This window comes from Sus scrofa, chromosome 13 (assembly GCF_054392235.1).
Source record: "Sus scrofa isolate SSC_HxYL_T2T_F1_AM1 chromosome 13, Sscrofa_HxYL_maternal_Yorkshire_Landrace_v2.0, whole genome shotgun sequence".
Taxonomy (NCBI): Eukaryota; Metazoa; Chordata; class Mammalia; order Artiodactyla; family Suidae; genus Sus; species Sus scrofa.
The window spans coordinates 46,415,433-46,429,592 of record NC_139395.1 but is presented as its reverse complement, the minus strand read 5'-3'; the positions used below and the strand labels follow the sequence as shown (position 1 = coordinate 46,429,592).

Below are 14,160 nucleotides of genomic sequence, written 5' to 3'. Positions count from 1 at the left end.
CCAAGATCACCTAAAGTTTGGTAGTAAATGACAGCCACAAAGTTCTTTTCTCATATCCACCAAACCTTTCCTCCCAGAAAATTTCAAGTGAGTTTCTATCAAAATGTTATAAATTAATCACTGGAACAAACATTTTTGATCCCCTGACCACAAAGAATTCAAAATACCAGAAGGAGATAAATCCTGCTACTGAAGGAAACAGTAAGTACATACAGTATTCTGAACCCTTTCAAATACACAGCCAACATCTACCTTTGAGAAGAATGTTATAAGAATATCAGGAAACTGAACAATTATTACTTGACATCCCAGAGCCCTTGGATAGTATATGTTTATTAGTCAAAAGAATGCACAGAATATGCTAACTTTATGTAATGATCAAAGCACATACTGAATAGTCTCCATGCCTGACAACAATTCCCCAAGGAAAGCCCTGAGCATGGTCAGTTGCTTCTTCATCTTCTCAGTCTGCTATACCTGGTCAAGCTGTCCGGCCCACAGGGACAAGTTAATAACACAGCTTGCAAACAGATTTTTCCCCCAGAAAAAAGAAATTCAGCAGCCCACCAAAACTGTCACCAGCCCTTCCCACACTTACCAGTGCCATAGGGAGGATGCAGCTGATGGCAGTGAGCATCAACGGCCTGAAAAAATACAGGTGGTAGTTTCAATTTTTATTTAGAATTCTTACTTGCCAACTGCCTGAAATCTTTTAAGGCTACATGAATGGGTCTCCATGCCTCAGTCTGTTGTTAAGCCACTTCATGGTCCAATCATATTTGTTAACAAACACAAGTGGTCATTCACTGAAAAGCAGAGATGAAGGAAAGGACTGAACTATCGGCCACCTTCTGGGCCTGGGGTAGATATAGGAAAACTAGCCCAAAGAGATCAAGATGGATGGATTCAGGTCTTGGAGGGTAGAGGATGAGGCAAGAAAGTACTGAAGGAATAAAAGAAATAAGGTTAAAGCACATAGACAAAGGAGGAGGTGAACATCAGCCTAGAATGGGGCAAAATCAGCAGTGGTATGGTGGCAACAGGGTCCCAGAGGGCCTCTGACCTTAGGCAAGACTCATCTCTAGTATCTAACTTAAGTGGTGGGCCTTCAATTCTCCCATACGTCACACCTTCATACTATCAGCCTCTAAAAGGTCAGCTCTCTGGCACCTGATTATAACTTTGCTTCCTTTCACTTTTTCTTTACAAGTTTCTATGAAGGGAGGGCTGACTTGTAACTGAGGCACCTACACATTGTAAGTGCTTTAAAAAATCTGATTAAGAACGCAAATTTGAAAATTTCTCTCCAGTCTAACCTTAATTTAGTCCTATTATGGTTTGTGATCATTAAGAACAATACCAAAAACACCCAAAGACCTAAGTTATTTACGCAAAATACAATAAAGCAAAACTATGAAAGTCATCCATTCCTCAACCATGAGAGTACTTTTTTATTATGAAAAATTCCAAGCATCCACAAAAGTGAAGAGTATAATGAAACGCATGTACCCATCATCCAGCTCCAACATCAACTCATGGCCAGGTCCACTGTATCTGTATCCTACCTATCCCCTACCCTCTAAATTACTGTAAAATAAATCCTAGCCAGCATATTTCTTAGGGTTTAAATTTCAGTGAAAATCTTCCGAGAAATACTTAGTACAAAAGGTTGATTATAGCCCCTTCTAGAATTCTAACAGTTTTCATGGAGAATGACATATATAGGCAGGATGACCACTACTTCAGTGAACCAAGGTCATATCCTATAATCACAACCAAATGAAATACAGACAGGAGCTGATATCTAATGAATTGCAAATAGTAGGACTAAGAATCAAGTTTCCTACCTTGTTCCTGCAGCTATAATCCCATCTCATCCAAAAGTGATTTCAAATAATGCTTTGTCTCTTCCAGCTACTGCTACTGTGAGGAGACAAAGGAGAGGGAATACCAAATACCTTCTAGGCAGTTGCAGCTAGGTCATCTCTCTTCTTCAGAGGATACCTCAGAGGCTATCATATCTTAGTGACAATCCACAAACTCCAAGAGTATGCTTCAAAGACAGAGTCAATGACTGGTGGTGTTAGCTATGCTCAAAGCATGTAACACCATTTTGGTAACTTTGGTTTATGTAAAACTCCATCAAAATAGAAGCTCTTCTCTGAGAGAAGAGATTTTTAAAACATTTTTCTTCTCTGCCATTCCTAACTACCTAGAACAATGCCTGTGCCAGTGCTACGTCCTATGTATTAATGCTCCTGCTGCCTGTCTTCTGTGTCTAGTCTCAAGTCAATGGCATAGTCATATCCTCCTTCAGAGGCCAGGCAGGCACCAAAGTCTTCCAAAACTTCAGGGGGTACACAATCTATCCAGAGAGGCCAGATATGGTTCTAGAAGGGAGGGTTAAAAAAAAAAAAAAAAAAAAGGATGGTGGGCTGAAAGGTCTTCTGAGGGTTGCAGGAAGGGCAGAGATTCTGACAGGATTAAATAGGAGGCAAAAAAAACCCCAAACATTACAGAGAAGAACAACAGGAAAAAGTTCAGGCCAGAGTCTTTATAAAGTGGTTAAGTTTTTCAAAAAAGCAAGATAAAATGGTGCTTTTAGTGGATATACCAGAAAATATGAAATAGAAGTAGAAAATATTTATACCTCCTTTCTCATCATTCTAAAAAAGGAGGGGGCAGAAACTAAAGGCAAAGAGATTCTTAATTTATTTTATGATAGAGGTCAAACTATTTCCCCCCATCTTTCCTAGCATCTACCTAAAGCCACTCAAGAAACACTTTTTTATTGGGAATCAAATTCTTAACTATATCCAATCTCTTGTGATAGAACATGATAGAATACAAGAAAAATATGTATATATATGTATGACTGGGTTACTTTGCTGTACAGCAGAAACTGCCAGAACATTGTAAATCAACTATACTTTAATTTTTTTAAAATTCTTAACCTATCCCAATTACCAATGAACAAATATCAAATGGTTTGTATAAAGCACTTTGATGAAAAGGAACTACACTTGCCACCCGTTCCTCCCCATCCTACCATTCTTCCTACCCAAGAGAAATCTCTTCCAGTCTGGGTTCTTCTGGTGGCTACCAACATTGCTAATAATTCTTTCCTAAACTTAGTTTAAATATACCATTCCCTACCCATCCCCTTCCAAGCCCCAACTTTCTGCTACTTAAATCACTATTTTCAGTCCTTCTATCATTAGCCTAATTTTAAGATATTGTTTACAGGACCAGAACTGCATTTTCTACCTCGAGCTTCCTTCCAATGTCACTATTCTTGGCCCACTAAGAGGACAATATTCATGTATCAGGTACAAATACATTATTTAGTCGCTGCCAATTACTCAGACTTATGCCACGGATGTATTTGCTTTACACTTTTTGGCTTCTGATTCTTTTGTGTGTAGTTCTTCTGCTTTGCATGGGAATTATAATTCCCTTGCCCCTTGAGAAGTGTTCTATGGTTTCTTCACCACATCCCAACCATCTTCCAGCTTCTTCATTTATCTACTGCTTGAAACCCAACTCACTCTTATTCCTGACGAAATTTTTCTTGGATCTCACCAAGTTTCCGTTGAAATCAGGGCTACTTTATAAGCCTATTACACAGCTGAACATCATAAGACTTTTCACTGAACTACTAAGTTACTTCATTTCTATCTTCTCTTTTTGTTTTGTTTTGTTTTCTGGGTTTGTTTGTTTGTTTGTTTTGTCTTTTTAGCGCTGTACCTGTGGCATATAGAAGTTCCCAGGTTAGGGGCTGAATCAGAGCTATAGCTACCGACTTACACCACAGCCATGGCAACGGAGGATCCAAGCCTTGTCTGTGACCTACACCACAGCTCACGCCAATGCCAGATCCTTAACCCACTAAGCAAGGCCAGGGGTCAAACCCGTATCCTCATGGATACTAGCTGGTGACATTAACTGCTGAGCCACAAGGGGAATTACTTCAACCATTTCCTGCATTCTTTATTTTTCTTTATCTTTCTTTTCTTCCTTTTTTTTTTTTTTTTTTGGATTTTCATCCTGAAGTACAACATCAGAAAAGGTGTAAGGGAAGCAAATTTTGGGACACATCTGAAAATGAATTTTTTTGTAGTGACAGAATTCTAGGTTCAAAACTATTTTCCCTCAGCATTCTGAAGGCCATTGCTCTATTGACTTTTCATTGTTACTGCTGCTGATGAAACATTTCATCTTTTAGAAGACCTGGTGTATCTTTACGGAAACCTTCAAGGTTTTCTGTCTACCCTTGTTTTTTCTGAACTTTCAGTGACAATTCTGGCAGCAGGTCTTTCTTTATTCATCTGGGCAATGGGTAGACCCTTTCATGGGAAGACTGCTCCTCCCTTTGGCCCCTGGAAATTTTCTTCTTACACTTTTTAGTATTTTTTTCCCTTCAATTTTTTGTTCTCGGAGTTCGCACTGTGGCTCAGCAGGTTAAGAACCCGATTAGTATCCACGAGGATGTAGGCTCAACCCCTGGGCTCACTCAGTGGGTTAAAGATGTGGCACCGCCACAAGCTGCAGCATAGGTTGCAGATGCAGCTCAGATCTGGCATTGCTGTGGCATAGGCTGGCAGCTGCTGCTTCAATTCGACACCTAGCATGGGAACTTCCACATGCTTCAGATGCAGCCTGCGGGGCGGGGGGGGGGGGATTTTTGTTTGTTTGTTTTCACTTTCCACAAAACCTAGTAAATGCTAGATCTCTGGACTGATCTTCCATGACACTTTTTTTCCATACATTTCTTGCCTGTATTTTGGCTTTACAGTGAGGTGTTTTGTTTTTTTTTTAATTTTAAATTATAATTGATTTACAATGTTGTTTGAGAGACTTTCTTGATTTCATCTTCTGATCTACCTAGGGAATATTTTATCTTGGAAAACCCATAATTCATCTCCACAGGCTCTTTTTTGACTGCCTCTTCCTGATGGCACCTCTGATTGTTTTTTTTTTTTTTTTTCTTTCCTCTGATTGTTTTACAGATGCCACATCTTCTTGGGTATCTTGGCAAATACTAAATAGCGCACTTTTAAAAACAAGCTAAATTATCTACCAGTCTGTTTCAGCTAAGGTCAATTTTTCTGTTTTTCTTTCTTTGTGCATGTTTTTCTCAAGTGTTTGATGATTCTTGGTTAGCTGCTCACATTAAAAAATGAAGGGTCACCCAAAAAGGGGGATGATATACTAATATATGCTACCACTTGGATGAACCTCAAAAACACTATGCTAAGTGAAAACAACCAGACACAAAAGGTCACATATTGTACAAAATCCATTTATATGAGAATAGGTAAATTCTGAAAAACAGAAAGCAGATTAGCGGTTGCCAGGAACAGGATGGTGGGGGGAGTAGAAAGTAATTGCTTAATGGTACCAAGTTTCCTTTTGGGGTAATGAAAATGTTTTAGAACTAGATGGAGAAAATGGTTACACAACATTATGAGTACACTAAATGCCACCGAGTACTTTAAAATGATCACTCATATTGGAATATTATGATTTTAAAAAAGGGGGGCATCCTAACTCTGTGTATGTGAGGAAAACCTGCCAAGTGACAGGCTTTTCTTTAGGGTGATTGACTAGAGATAACTATTACTAAAGACTCAAGACCTCCGAAAATGACAAATGAGGACAGCAAAATCTCACATTCTCTAAAGGGCCCTATTTCTCCCCAGTTACCCTATTTCCTTTTTCCTTTTTTTTGGTCAGCTGCGCCCAAGGTATGTGGACATTCCCAGACCAGAGATTGAACGAGAGCCAAAGCAGCAACTCAAGCCACAGCAGCAACCCAAGCCACAGAAGTGACAAGGCCAGGTCCTTAATCCACTGTGCCACAAGAGAACAGCATCCTATTTCTTAAAAATAAGTAGACTATTTTGCCCAAAGACCAAGTAGGGGCAGGTTCTACATAGAGACCTTTAATTAATCCCTCCATTTGCAGCACACTTATCTTTTCTAGTCTCTGTCAGTTCAAAGACATGTTGGACAAACTGGCTCCCATGTGCAATGATGTCCCATATGCCCCCCGCGCAGACACATGTTCTATTTGTAATATGTATATCCCTTTACTTTCATTTTCCTGGTATTTAAAACTGGAGAAGCATCTCCATATTTATCTCATGGCCTTTGATAATCTCTCCCTTCCTTCCCCAGCTCTCTAGGCAACCATTAATTTACTTTTCTTTACAATAGATAAGTTTGCATTTTCTAGTATTTTATACGCTTGCAATAATAAATTTATTTTTTCCGAGTTCCTTCTTGCAGGATACTTATTTTGAGATTTACCAATGATATTTATATAATCAGTCCACTCTTTTTATAATGATGAGAGTATGCTGCTACAGATATGCCACTATTTGTTCAATCATCTGTTTGTGGATATTTGGGTTGTGTCCAGTTTTTGGCTATTACAAGTAAAACTCTTACAGACATGTGAATACCAAAACAATAACAAACGAAGAAGGAACAAACATATGTGAGGGCAGACAACTATCCTGAAGCAGGGATTTGACGTTTTCTACTACAGTATTGTAAAATAAAAAACTTTTAAAACATTCACATTATAACTGCAGATACTATTAGTCATTCTCAAAGCCACTCATTATCAACATGGACATAAGAACCCACTTTTACCTTGATAATAAAATATGAAGTTATATTTAGACATCAAAAAATTATAGGAAACTTATCCAATTTGTGAATATTGGTGGGCAATTTACATCCTACTCTCATTCTAGTTACAAAACCAGTACACTCTGAATGTTGGACATTTCAGCAGCCAAAGAAAGGATGTACTCCTCTCTCATTTCCAAAACCTGAATCATTTCACAATTTTTCTGTATTTCCACATGAATATAATGTAAAACACCTCATCTCACCCCTGAAGATTCTGTTTTATTACGCCTGCATGAAGTTTGGAACTCTATATAAGAACTGTCAACTAATTTTGATATGGACACCAAGCTGGGAACCACCACCTGTATATACCCTCTCTACTCAAAAGTCATCTGGCTTCACAGAAGCCCTTTGACAAGCATGTCTTCTATTTACAAATGCAAACATACAGAAGTAGAGCTTTGGGGTTAGATTCTCAATTTTTGCAATCACTGGCCTGGGCTGAAACAGCTCAATACTCAGTAAGCAACACTTACAAAGAACAAAACATAACCAGGCATTTTTGCTAGGTGCTGTTATACAAAGAAAAAAAAAATGGACCTCTATTTCAAAGAGTTCAATCTCTGGCTTACAAATAACTAATTTCCAAACAACCTAAGTACATACCAAGAAACATGCACAAAGTGGTACAGAGGCAAGAGTGTCCAACTCTGCCTTGGGATCTGGGAGGGCTTCAGAGGAGAAGGGTGTCGAGAAAACCCTCAGTTTCCGGCTTGGTAAATGGTGGTATCACCAATGCAGACAGAGAATCCAGAGAATGAAGTCTGGGCATTGGAATACTTCTTATAAAAGGCGGCAAGGCTATCAACAGACTGGAAAATGATGGTAAGAGCACTGAAGAGATCAGTAAAAATCTAAAACAAGGGATAAAGGAAATGAGAGTGGGTAGAATATGTATTGGGCAGGAAAGAAATTGCTAGTGAAAGTGAGAAAGATTCCTGGAGTTCCTGTCATGGCTCAGGGGTTAGTGAACCCAACTAGCATCCTTGAGGACTAGGGTGCGACCCCTGGCCTCGCTCAGTGGGTTAGGGATCCGGCATTGCCGTTAGCTGTGGTGTAGGTTGCAGACGCGGCTCAGAGCCTGTGTTGCTGTGGCTGTGGCATACGTAGGCCGGAGGCTACCGCTCAGATGGGACTCCTAGCCTGGGAACCTCCAAATGCTGAGGGTGTGGCCCTAAAAAGACCAAAAGGAAAAAAAAGAGAGAGAGAGAAAGAGAAAAACAAACATTCCCACACAGAGACCACTCTTTGTTCATGACTATAAGAACATCTCTGTTCTCCTGTTAAAATCTCCCATACAAACCTCTTCTTCTTGCCTATATTTTCCCCTGTTTATGGTTGATAACTTGTGATTATCATGGTAAAACCATTTCATGTTTATAAAGGGTTGTGATAGTTTAAAGAAAAAGGAACACAACATAAGCTTCAAATTCCGACAATTCATGTCAGCTTAAGTAATTAAGCCACAGGCAGACCACATTTCAGGATGAGCAAGCTAAGAAGCTTCCTGCTGTCTCTATCCATATCTTTCTCAAATCTGTCCTACAATTATTTCCTCTTTTGGGTATAGAAATCTAATCCTTTAAATTTTTGAGTAGTAGGATAAAGACAAAGCTAATTTTAAAAAAAATGAGAGGGGGACAATATTTGGACAGAGCAAAAGTTAAAGTAAGGAGGTACTTCAATAACATGGACCCCAAAATCAACTAAGCACCTCATTAAGGAGTGCTGTCAATGCAGATAGAAGACCAAACACTGCAGTTAACCAGAAATGTAGGAACAGACTATATTCCCTTATAACCTTTTCCTGGTCCCAATACAAAATTCAATTTGTGTTATTTTTATTTCTCTTATTAGTAGGTCCCAGGAGAAGAACACCAGAGGCTCTGGATGAAGGCAAAAGAATCCAAAGTACATGACCCAACTACCACATGCACACTCAGAGGCATCAGTTAGTAATATACCTCCCAGAACCTTCTGCAATGTGGCTATTACTCTCTGACTCAAAACAAACAATCCTAATGGATGTGTGCACGTGTATAGCTGAATCACTGTTGTACAGCAGAAATTATCACAACATTGTAAATCAACTATATTTCAACAAAACTTTAAAAAATGAAAAACACAAAATCCTGAGAATGTGTTTTAAGGAACCACAGCAAACATGTGAAAGCAGCACTCTCATTACTCAACTCTTGCCCTGCTTCCATCATGACCATGTCTGAACACTCTTGTGACAAACACTTTACATGCCTTACCTCATTTAACACTGTGAATAAGGTTATAATCATTATTTTATTTTATTTGTCTTTTTGTCTTTTTAGGGCTGCACCTGCGGCATACGGAGGTTACCAGGCTAGGGGTCCAATCGGAGCTGTAGCTGCCGGCCTACACCACAACCACAGCAATGCAGGATCCAAGCTGTATCTGTGACCTACACCACAGCTCATGACAATGACAGATCCTTAATCCACTGATCGAGGCCAGGGATCAAACCCGCAACCCCATGGTTCCTAGTCGGACCGTTAACCACTGAGCCAGGACAGGAACTCCATAATCACTATTTTACAGATGAGGAAAATAATTTTAGAGATGTTGAGAAACTACCCATGGTCATATTATATTAAATAGCAGAAAAGGAACTGGAATCTAGTTAATCTGACTACTAGTCCAGGCTCAACAGACATAAAGGCCACATCCATCAAAATGTTCAAAATATAACCAGTCTCCAAACAACTGTAACACATAAATACTCACCTAAATGCTCAATGGGGAATGCTTGAGCAAGTCACAGTTCAAGAACAAGATGGTGTACTATACATAAAATAATTTATGATGAAGTAGAAACAAATGGAAATGATTGAAATACATATGAAAAAAACCAGTATAAATACATATACACGATTACTAGAAAGTACTGCTGCCCAAGGCATAGATTTTCGATTATTTTGTTCATAGCTATATTTCCAGTGCCTGGCACATAGCAGGTACTCAATAAATACTAGTTGAATGAATGAATGAATTGCAGCAGAGTAACATTATCTATGAATATGGGCAAAACCTGAAGGATAGCAGGAAGAAAACTTTTATTTTAGGTTAATGGAATTATGAATGATACTCTTTCTTTAACTGTAGTAACATGACAACAATGAAAATTTAAATATAAATATGTTCAGGATTAGGACAGAATGGTAAATTTACATGGTTCTCAAGGTAGTGTGAGAGCACAACAAAAGACTAGAATAAAAGTCTGCTTTGCATCTGAAGAGCTTATTTTCTAGAAGGCAGTGAGCATGCTGTATGTGGTGCCAGGCACACAGTGAGCACACAAAGTCAATGATAACAATAGCATTTCTAAGCTGGCAAGACAGGGGTAACTCCGGCACTAGCTGTACTTAGAGCAATTCGCAATGTCTTCCCGGATATTTCTCACCTCATTTTTAAAAATAAAATTTATAATGCCAGTAAAACATACATCAGACTTCCAGACTAAAGTATGGTGAAGTATATCAATACATCCACTAAAAACCAACTATTAGAAACAAAGGAATTTAATCTCTATTCTACTGAATACAGGCATGCAAAGAAACCTGACATCAGGTCATAAAAATAGAAATCAGATGGCTACTCAGCATACAAACATTTAGTGTTACTAGGCCCAGCTTAAAGATAGTTTCCCATGAATAGAGCACAACCATTATGGAATTCCCTGGTGGCTCAGCAGGTTAAGGATGGCATTATCACTGCTGTGGCTAGAGTTCGATCCTGACCAGGGAACCTCCACATGCCACAAAAGACAAAATAAAAGAGAGAGAAGAAGAAAAAAGAAAAACCAAACAACCATTACTTGGTTACTTAATGAACATATAAGTACAACAATCTTAAAATTCAGCTATCCCAGGATACCAGAAAGTTGATTTAATAAATAAGTCTTTTCCAAAAATCTAGTCACTTGAGAGAAAGGCTAAATATAAGGTATTTTTTGGTTAAGGATATTAACTGTTCATGTTACAAATGACAAATGTATAGAAACCACATTGTTTTGATCAAGGGACTACGAAGACTTCTGCACTTGGAGTCAGAAGTCCTGAAAATTCATGATTCATCCACAAAAGGGAAAAATTATCTCCAAAAGAATGTGAGATATTTTCCAGCCACATTTTGCTGAATGGCAAGCACTAGATCTTAAACAATTTCAAGCAAGATGGTGGCAGAATTGACTGTTCTGGGGAACATTTTCCCAGCTCTAACACAGTTAATACAGCAATTCATAAAACAAGAACTGTAGTAAAAAAAAAAAAAAAAAACCACTCAGAAGAACCAGTTTATTTCTCTAACCTTACCTGAGGAGAACCAGGCTTGAGAAAGGGAGCAGCACAGTTCAGCACTGAAGTTTAAAAAAATCTTTTTTTTTTTTTTGTCTTTGTCTTTTTAGGGCCACACCCGCAGCATATGGAGGTTCACAGGTTAGGGGTCTAATGAGAGCTGTAGCCACCAGCCTACGCCAGAGCCATAGCAACTCAGGATCCAAGCCATGTCGTGGATGCTAGTTGGGTTCATTAACTGCTGAGCCACGACAGGAACTCCTAAAAAATCTATTTCTTTCTTCTAACAGTAAAGATACCTTAGGCTACATTCATGATCTTCTACATTTTATTCCTTTTTACCTATACATCTGAGCTTCACACTCCAGCCCAGACAGATAACTTTCCCATCCCCATGCTTCACTGACCCACAGACTTATTGCCTGCACTGCTGGCCACACCCCATCTTGAAGCTTCTCCTATCACCCCATCTTGAAGCTTCTCCTATCAACACAAGATTCAAACAAGCTCACTGTAACTCCATGGACTAGACTGAGCTCAAAATGTGGCAACCTGAGCTGCTGCAATGACAATGATGGATCCTTAACCAGCTGTATCATAAGGGAACTCCACAATGACTCTGTTTAGTCATTATTTAAACACCAGCAGTTTCCCCTCATATTAGATAAGCATTTTCCCTATTATCTATTCTCAGCCCTTGATTAATTTTCCTGGGTACTTCCTTTCTCAATTAATAATCTTAATTTACGGAAGTCCTGTTATAGCTTAGCAGATTATGAACCCAACTAGTATTTGTGGGGATGCAGGTTCGATCCCTGGCCTTGCCCAGTGGGTTAAGGACCCAACTTTGCCATGAGCTCTGGTGTAGATCACAGACATGGTGGCTTGAATCTCACATTGCTTACAACTGTGGTAAAGGCCAGCAGCTGCAGCTCCAATATGATCCCTAGCCTGAGAACTTCCATATGCCACAGATGCAGCCCTGGGGTAAAAAAAAAAAAAAAAAAAGGAAAAAATAGTAATAATTTTACTTATGAACTGGTCCCAGAATATATACAGGAAGTTACCCTCTGACACCCAGAACCCTCACTAAACCAAAAGCCTAGTGTCCCAGAAAACTGGGATTTTTCTACTTAAGAGACTTCAAATCCCAAAAGGAAACAGAAGGCCTAACTTTATGTTAAACTATGGCTCATTTATAGGTAACCACCAGAACACAACAAAATGAGTAACACAGATAAGAGTACCAATGGAAAACGCCAGTCCTCAAACTTAGCTTTTGTTTACAGACAGCTGTTCATAAGGCTATAATTTTAAACTATGTACATATCACATGACCTAAATCATATGAAGGAATTACATATCTCAGTGTGTCACAGAGTTGTGCAAAGTGCACCATGATCAATGAGATAAAATCAGTAGTGACCTGGGTGATGACTACTTAGCTCCACTTTCAGAGACACGTGCAACCTGAGAGTGAGAGTAGCCAAAGTACCTGTGAACACCATTCTGTAAACTCAGCACTTAAAATTATTCCTTCTTGTCTCAAAAATTTTTAAATTCAAAAATGAAAACAATGTTAGCTTTTAGCCAGTCCAAGAGAGGGAGACTGTGTGTGATTCCTTCTCCTTTATTCTTAATCAAGCCACTTCTGCCTATCCTCTTTGGTCAAATTCCTGAACCACTTAAAACACCACTGACCCCCTTTAAGTGCAGCCAAGCCACCAAAAGAGCCAGGACCCTTGCCATCCAGTCCCAGAAAGGAAATGGTGTAAACATGCTCCTCAGTAAGGGACGGAAAAAAAATTGCAAACTCAGAGTTCCCATCGTGTCTCAGTGGTTAAGGAGACCGGCTAGGAACCATGAGGTTGCAGGTTCGAACCCTGGCCTTGCTCAGTGGGTTAAGGATCTGGCGTTGCCATGAGCTGTGCTGTAAGTTGCAGACTCAGCTCAGATCCCGTGTTGCTGTGGCTCTGGCATGGGTCGGTGGCTACAGCTCCAATTAGACCGCTAGCCTGGGAACCTCCATATGCCAAGGGAGTGGCCCTAGAAAAGGCAAAGAGACAAAAAAAAAAAAAAAAATCCAAGTTCTACTTTTACCATCAACTAATTTTTCATGGATTATTTTCATCTTTGTTTCATTTTCTCTTTAACCCTTTCCTTGGGTTTCAACTTTCTTTTGTCTCTGTTCCTTTATCTCTGTTTCAAGTTTTCATTCTACTCTTTGTGATCTTGAAGGCCAGAATAATCCCCTTTCATGACAGTAGCGGATGTACAGCAGGGACTCGGGACTCTAGCTCACATCAACAGCACCAGCTACATCAACAGTTGACAAAATCCACCGGAATCCCAAAATTATTCAATACCTACTATTGATGAAACACCATGAGAGGAATGATGGGGGAGATAAGGTTAAAAACAGTTTCTGCCCTCCAAGAAGTGGCAATCTAGTCAGAGAGAAATGCAAAAATATGTAAAAAGGTAAAATAACATAAAGCAGTCAGAAGGCTGCACTGTATGTGATCTAATAAACATGAGCAGTAACTGGGATTAAAAGAGATAACTGGAGTTCCTGCGGTGGTGCAATGGGTTAGGAATCTGGTGTTGTCTCTGAGGGGGCATGGGTTCGAACCACAGCCCAGCACATTGGGTTAAGGATCTGGGGTTACCACAGATGAGGCACAGGTCACAGTTGCAGCTCAGATTAGATCCATGGGAACTTTCATATGCTGTGAGTGCACTGAAAAAAAAAAAAAAAAAAGGCGGCAACTACTGTGTTTCAGAGGGTCTTGAGGAGGCTCACTCAGGAAAGCACAAGGTAGACCCTGAAGGAGTCCTGAGGATACTAAAAGCTGAGTAGATGAAGGGAAGGCTTTCCAGGGGGCTGACAATATGACAGCCTAATAGAAGGAAGGATGTAAAATAGTAAATTTTATGGATGTTACTACAAAGAAAAAAAGGAGGAAAGGGCTTGGGGTCCTTAGCTGTCTCCAGCAGGGTAAGAAGGTCCGCACAGAGAGCTTGACAAATTGAGAATTCCTATGCATTAGATGGAACATCCCAATGATCTTAGTCAAGTGATACTTTCCAGCACATAAACCACATACCTGACAACTCCTTTTCTAATTTTAAA

At 39.5% G+C, this 14,160-nt stretch overlaps 1 protein-coding gene and 1 long non-coding RNA gene across 17 annotated transcripts in view; both read right to left on the bottom strand.

Annotated features, from left to right (window-relative positions):
* ARIH2 (ariadne RBR E3 ubiquitin protein ligase 2) overlaps window positions 1–14,160 on the bottom strand; it is a 54,173-nt gene that overhangs the window by 32,323 nt on the left and 7,690 nt on the right. For 4 of the 16 annotated variants that reach the window (XM_084988328.1, XM_021070659.2, XM_021070657.2 and 1 more), the window contains one exon: window positions 599–644. The exons of 11 other annotated variants lie outside the window; for them this stretch is intronic. In XM_084988328.1, coding sequence (XP_084844454.1) covers window positions 599–637 — 39 coding nt within the window. In that variant the 5' untranslated portion in view covers window positions 638–644. Of the gene's footprint in view, window positions 1–598; window positions 807–7,308; window positions 7,965–14,160 lie in introns of those variants that run through there. One more of the 16 variants, XM_084988329.1, reaches the window with a different exon arrangement.
* LOC146397310 (uncharacterized) lies at window positions 5,716–11,817 on the bottom strand. Its single transcript, XR_014823155.1, has 2 exons — window positions 9,206–11,817; window positions 5,716–7,709 (listed from the first exon to the last, which is right to left on the bottom strand). It is a non-coding gene; the product is annotated as an uncharacterized LOC146397310 (long non-coding RNA).